This window comes from Gadus chalcogrammus, chromosome 20, assembly GCF_026213295.1.
Source record: "Gadus chalcogrammus isolate NIFS_2021 chromosome 20, NIFS_Gcha_1.0, whole genome shotgun sequence".
NCBI lineage: Eukaryota > Metazoa > Chordata > Actinopteri > Gadiformes > Gadidae > Gadus > Gadus chalcogrammus.
In genome coordinates, this window is record NC_079431.1 from 11,890,426 (window position 1) to 11,897,574 (window position 7,149).

Sequence of the window (7,149 nt, forward strand, 5' to 3'; positions counted from 1 at the left end):
CTTTTGCCCAAAACCTAATAATAATCGAATTTATAGTAAAACCCTTTGGATTAAAAGTGTCGGCTGAATGATTCAATAGTACAGGGACATTTAAGGTGACAAAGTCATCCCCCCCCACTCTGCCAGCTCGTCCCGGGTGAGTAACGGGGAAAACGCATCGGCGAAGACCATGGTTGTCCAGGACGACGGGGATGACGCCGGCTCCACGCCGTGTAGAGACCGTACCCTGATGGTCAGACAGGTAGCACTCATGCGCGCACACACGCACGCACACACCCAACACGTGTGCCCACAACCCCCACATTTAGGCATCCATTCATTTGTTAAGTTCATCTTTCATTTTCAGTATTAAGTTTGTGTGTTTGTTTGTGTTCTTCACTCTGTTTTGTCGACCTCTGTGTTTGACTTTGTTTTACGTTGTCTTTCTGGTCAGCCTTCAGGTTAAGAGAGATACAGAAAGAACAATAGAAAGGCAGAAAGAGATGGAGTGATATAAAGAGATTGAGTGATAGCGAGAGAGAGAGAGAGAGAGAGAGAGAGAGAGAGAGAGAGAGAGAGAGAGAGAGAGAGAGAGAGAGAGCGAGAGAGAGAGAGAGAGAGAGAGAGAGAGAGAGTGATCATAAATTGCATCCAAAGCAGAGGTAGAAGCAGTTAACGTTTTTATTTACAAAAGTAACCAATACATTTTAACAATGTCATGTTAAAGTAATAATACAGGCTAGAACACTGAAATTATTGTGAAAATCGATTGAATATTTATTGCAGGGTTTATTTTTCCTATTGTTCTTTATCACTATTGCAATTGGCCGTCGAATCAGACCTCCCACTACAGAAGGCAACATTCTATGAATTGTACGATAAAAATCATAAAATAACTTGATAACGTGATGTACAACAGGCTTTATTATTCATTTATAATGTAAGCTAACTAGACATTTGGCAGTATTCTATGATACAATGCCACAAGGGGACTCACATTTCTCATGATGGATTTCTCCTCTTCTTAATTTCGAGTAAAACTAATTGAAATTGTGATTACAATTAAAAATTGTATGTGTAAATGTACTGTTAACAACCTTAAATTAAACCTTTAGTGATTAACTGTACTTACTAACTTTTTATTGTCCTGCTTGTAGCATAGCAACATTAGCCCTGCTAGCCTCATTAGCCCTGCTAGCCTAATTAGCCCTGTTAGCCGCAACATCCCTGTTAGCCATATGAACCCTGTTAGCCACGTGAGTCCGGTTAGCAATAGCCATGCTTTTCATATTAGCCCTGCTGGCCATATTAGCAATGCTAGCCTAGTTAGCGCTGGTAGCCGCTATAGCCATGGTTGCCTCATGAGCAACGGTAGCTACATAACCCATGGCAGCCATGGGAGCCTAATGAGCCCTGGTAGCCGCCTCAGCATCCCGCTTCCTCTAGCAAACACCTTCCCTTGTCCTAAAGTAGTGAGACAAGCAGCTCCACCCAACCTCCACCCCTCTGTCTACTTCCAGAGCCCAGGGTCGTCCATGGGGTCAGGGGTGGTGCACAGCAACCACGCCCTGCTCCCCGGGTTCTCCCCAGGGTCCGGCAGCCCCCACACGCCCAGCCCCCACCACCCCCACCCTCACCCCCACCCCCACCCCCACCAACACCCACACCCACACCACCCGGACCGCAACGGCTTCGCCGGCCGCATCCACCTCCTCCCAGATCTGATTCAGCAGAGCCACCACCCCTCCTCCCCTGCCTCCTCCACCTCCTCGCCCATCTCCTCCCCCCCCTCCAGCCTGGGCAGCCCCTGCCCCGTCTCCCCCCACATCCCCCTGGACCAGCTGGCCATCTTCCTGGAGGTACGTTGACCCCAGCCGGTACCCTGCCGTCCCTCTCTCCTGACCTAACACCACACCTCGGGCCCTCCAACCTAACCCCGCTGAGGACTGCCCACTCACGCCGACCTCTGCCGGTCGGCTGTCTGAACGGCACTATTGAGCTTGAATTATAATAACGTGGGCTTCAGATAATCACGGCTGACCGATCCGAACTCTGTTTATCCGTCCGTTCTTTCACTGCGACATCCTCCTCCTAACCAATCAGAACTACGTGCAAACGGCTCTATGTCTGGGCTCTTTCACGAAGACTACATCATCTTAGGATGCCGTCTTCAAAGAGTCAGTGTCTTGTTCTCCCCTGTGTCGCTTACAGTGCCCTCTACTGGTCGTTGTCTCTCTTGGCCCTGCCACTCGGTTTTTCTCTTCTTCCTCCTCTGCTTCAAGCTTCAAGGAGACGGTGGTGCTGGTTTTGGTGGACATATTAAAAGGCCATATTAAATCTTGTAGACAACTATACATGTATGTTTTAATTCCACTATGGTATTCATGGTGGTGCTCTGCTAAACATTGTCCCTTTTCGTATACGAGACACAACCTTGATGCCTAGATGTCTAGCTAGCAACCTAAGGGTGGAAGCCCGTGGTTGAGCTTAAAAAGTTCCTGAGGTAGGGCAGCTGTAAGTATGTTCCTGGTGGAAAGACAACCATACTTTTGACCACTTACCTAAATTCTTCGTTTTTACCCACCACCGTTTTCCTTGGTTTCTCCCACCACTCTGGGTGTTTCTATATATTTATTTATAATTTATTATGTGCATGTATTTACTCACCTTTTTTCTGAGCCTCACTGCATGACATTCCATCCTCTGTTTGTCATTCCACCGCCTTGTTGAGTTCTTCATTGATGTTGCTGTACAACCCATAATAATATCCCATAATAACATGCTATAATAATGGGGAGGGAGAGTAAAACGGCTCCCCCTGCTGGTGGTTTCCAAACTCTTTGGTGAAATGCATTGATTTTCCCTATTGACTTGTGCATATTTTATTATAGGCTGTATTGTAAAACAAATGTCATAATTTATAATTCTATTTAAAAAGTTTATCTTTTGTTGATTGCGAAAATGTTTCTTAACAGACGTTTTGGCATGTTTTCTGACAGAAGCTCATAAGTTAAGTTATCTATTCGTTGTCAAAATACCGTCAATGGGAAATTCAAAGCATTACTCGCTCAGCGTTGAAAATTACCACTAGATGGCGTAGATTTTACTTTCCCTCCACTATATCTCTATGCTTAGATTCTGTGGGTGATGGTTATAATGGATAGTGTTAGGTGTTGGTGTTATTAATGTAAGTGTTGGGGTTTGTTTTCGGGTTAATTTTGGGGTTAGAGCTTATTATTATTAGTGTAATTAGGGACAGGGTTATAAGGGTTAGCTTCAGTGTTGGTGTTCACGGTCTGAATGTAATTCATCATCGTGTGCAGAGCCAGTCTTACAGCACGGTTAGGGTAGTGGGTTAGTGTAGTACTATGTGTGAGTTAGAGCCAGTCTTACAGCAGGGTTAGGGTAGTGGGTTAGTGTAGTACTATGTGTGAGTTAGAGCCAGTCTTACAGCAGGGTTAGGGTAGTGGGTTAGTGTAGTACTATGTGTGAGTTAGAGCCATTCTTACAGCAGGGTTAAGGTAGTGGGTTAGTGTAGTACTATGTGTGAGTTAGAGCCAGTCTTACAGCAGGGTTAGGGTAGTGGGATTGTGTAGTACTATGTGTGAGTTAGAGCCAGTCTTACTGCAGGGTGAGGGTAGTGGGTTAGTGTGGTACTATGTGTGCGTTCTGACTGTGTTCCCACCGTGTGCAGAGCCAGTCCAACAGCAGCACGATGCAGAAACACAAGTCGTCCTCCTCGTTCACGCCGTTCATCGACCCCCGCCTCCTCCAGGTCTCGCCCTCCGCCGGGGCACTCAACAATGTTGGTAAGGCCCGCCCACTTTCCCCCTAGGGCATGCTGGGAAACTCACTCTGGCACAACATTAAATCAAATCAAATCAATCACTTGATTGACAGCAGTTCAGTTTTAGAGCGACCAAGTTCAAAGCGAGGACCCGACAACGAAACAAAAAAATGATATATCTAAATAAAAACATAAAAAATGTGTGTTGTGACCCATGACCCTGACCTCTCCTCGTCCCCCTCCTCCACCTCCTCCTCCCCTACCTAAGGCCTGCCCTTTGACCCTTTAGGCTACGCTAACGACGCCCGGCTAGCGGAGGCGCTGCGGCTCGACCCCTCCCGGAAGGGCTCGGTGGTCAACGTGAACCCCGTCAACACGCGCCCCCACAGCGACACGCCCGAGATCCGCAAGTACAAGAAGAGGTTCAACTCCGAGATCCTGTGTGCTGCCCTCTGGGGTGAGGACAGCTCTTAACCTTTGAACCTTTGAACCAGGCGCCTTCAAAGATAGGTTAATGATGAGGTGATGTAGATGACAGGTTACAGATACAGAGGTTTGAGGGTTAGTGACTAATTGGTGTATACATTACCGATTTATAAAGGGGTGTATATTATAGGATACAGACTAGCTGGTGAAGATTTTACGTTACATATTAAGTCGTGTAGATAATAGACAAATAACAGATAAATTGGTGTATAGATTACAGATTATCGGTAAAGTGGTGTAGATAACGTATTATAGATTAGGTGGTGTATATAATAGGTTACAGATCAGACGGTGTATATTATACGTTACATATTTATTGAGTGGTGTATATTATAGGTTACAGACTAGATGGTGTATATTATAGGTTACAGATCAGACGGTGTATATTATACGTTACATATTGATTGGTGTATATTATAGGTAACAGATTAGATGGTGTTTATTATAGGTTACAGATAAGGTGGTGTAGACTCCAGCTTCCACGAAGTGTGTGGGTAAATGATATATTGTCCCAGACAACCAGGGTGTGTTCTCCATTCTCGACGATGTGGTACAGATTAGAGTATTTATCACGTGTTGTGCCGTAGGTGGGTGACCGGTGGCGTGTGATGGGTACCAGATTATGGATGATGGATTGCATGCGTTGTGTGTGGTAGGAGTGAACCTGCTGGTGGGGACGGAGAGTGGGCTGATGCTGTTGGACCGCAGCGGCCAGGGGAAGGTCTACCCCCTCATCAACCGCCGGCGCTTCCAGCAGATGGACGTCCTGGAGGGACTCAACGTACTCGTCACCATCTCAGGTAGAGAGAGGGAGAGAGAGAGAGAGAGAGGGAGAGGGAGAGGGAGAGAGAGAGGGAGAGGGAGAGGGAGAGGGAGAGGGAGAGGGAGGGAGAGAGACACAGAGAGATGGACACGGAGAGATGGACACGGAGAGATGGACACAGAAAAGGCGACTTTCACTTCTGCTTCTCAGAGTAACAAAACCTTTGTTGGAAAGTGTGAATATGCCTTACTTCTCCTATATCTCCCTGCCCCCAGAACACATGTGCGTGCTTGTGTGGGTTGTGTGGTCAGCCTCTGGTTGGCTAACTGAAGCAGATGTTAGCTAAGAGCCTGGCGTGTTTGCAGCATGTTGTCCCGACACACTAAATCTTTCCATGATAGGTGCGATATTCAGTGGTATCCATGCACGTCATGGATTATGGGGTTGATTTCACACGTTGCCTGAAATAGTCTGAAACGCATTCTAAATACAAGTCACTCTGACAGGAAGTTCCCTTGGTCAGACAGGAAGTACCCAGGCTCAGACGAGAAGTGTACCACGTCTTCAGCTCAGGGGTAACACCGCAGTGCAGAGAGGATGGAATCACGCTCTATATTTGAATTAGGAATAATGTGCAAGTTTCACTTCCAAAAATTATCAATTAACCTCAGCTTGATCAATATGTTGGAATGGGACGTTGTGGAACTGCCTGAAAATATCCAACTGGCGTTGTTCCGGTTGAGTCATTTCCGATCCGATGTGGTTCAAACGCAATAAACATGTTACAGTCACCAACACGTCATATGGGTTGTAACATGTGCTGTGAACTGCGTTGTTTCTAAGTGCACTTAGTTACAGCATCATGTATTTACCAACAATGCACTCGAGACCCCAATACGGGGGAAACAATTGATCTTGGTTTCAACCGACTATTGTAACATAATAGTATAATAATATAATAATAGTATACTTTGTATTTTATCTATTTTTTTGCTGTCTCTTCTATTTGTATTTTATCTATTTATTGGCTGTCTCTTCTGTTTATACTTTTTATATTTATTTTATTAGGGACTACGGATGCAAATTAGCAGCTCTGCTATAATCCGGCATGTTTACAAAGATGTTTAAACATCAATGTTCATTAATGTGCACTGTCCCTATTCAAAAATAAAGCATTTATAATTTATTATTATTATTATTATTATTATAGTCTGATTTTAATTGTTTGTTTAAATATTAATAATAATAGTCATAATAATGCATTTGATCTATGGAGCACCTTTCTAAAGACGCTTAAACAAGACATACCTATAAGCCAGGGCAGCATCCTCTCCATCTGGCTCTACCTCACTGTGTCAATGTGTCACTGTGGGCCCTGGCCCCTCTCTGGCCCTCAGGCAAGAAGAACAAGCTGCGTGTGTACTACCTGTCGTGGCTCCGGAACAAGATCCTGCACAACGACCCCGAGGTGGAGAAGAAGCAGGGCTGGACCACCGTCGGGGACCTGGAGGGGGCCGTGCACTATAAAGTCGGTACGTTAACCCAGGGACCGGGGGGTACCCTTGGGTGGAGGAAGACGCCAACGCTGCCACGGTTAGGGGTTCTATTGCCTGTGTAGAGCAAGGCACGGACTCTGCAAGGGTTAGGGGGGAAACCCAGGAAAATATGTCCATTGATTTTTCTGTCACAATCTATTGGCACTCATTTTAGCTGGAATTGCCCCTGTTTAGTAAGGCGACCTCTTACCGAGGACAGGGCAAATGGTGTTACTGTTCATACATATACTTCCTGTTGGAAACCACGCACCACTGGCTGCGGATAACCGCCTCGTCTGTAGAAACGGGATCGATTCCGGCTCAATCTGATCAATTCATCATAAGTTACGGGACTTTGCAGACTTTCTTGAAAATGTCCAACTGCAGATGTTCCGGTTTAGTCATTAGCCTCCAACACGATACAGCTTGAGTTTGACCCTTTATTATGTACGGTTAACCTATCTTTTATGCACATTTAATAATTTCAGCAATCAACCGTTTCAATCACCATGGTTGTATTTTAATTGATTTGCGCGGCCACTTGGCCGACGCTTTCATCAAACTCTACCCTAGCTGCTACTACTAGCCTTTTCTGCCTA

General features: G+C 45.7%; 1 protein-coding gene across 2 annotated transcripts in view; it reads left to right on the forward strand.

Moving 5' to 3' along the window:
* LOC130373918 (mitogen-activated protein kinase kinase kinase kinase 4-like) overlaps positions 1 to 7,149 on the forward strand; it is a 45,333-nt gene that overhangs the window by 34,515 nt on the left and 3,669 nt on the right. The window contains exons 22-27 of one of the 2 annotated variants that reach the window (XM_056580578.1): positions 127 to 241; positions 1,500 to 1,838; positions 3,674 to 3,788; positions 4,056 to 4,223; positions 4,909 to 5,052; positions 6,413 to 6,547. In XM_056580578.1, the coding sequence (XP_056436553.1) occupies positions 127 to 241; positions 1,500 to 1,838; positions 3,674 to 3,788; positions 4,056 to 4,223; positions 4,909 to 5,052; positions 6,413 to 6,547 (1,016 nt within the window). Of the gene's footprint in view, positions 1 to 126; positions 1,409 to 1,499; positions 1,839 to 3,673; positions 3,789 to 4,055; positions 4,224 to 4,908; positions 5,053 to 6,412; positions 6,548 to 7,149 lie in introns of those variants that run through there. The other variant, XM_056580579.1, reaches the window with a different exon arrangement.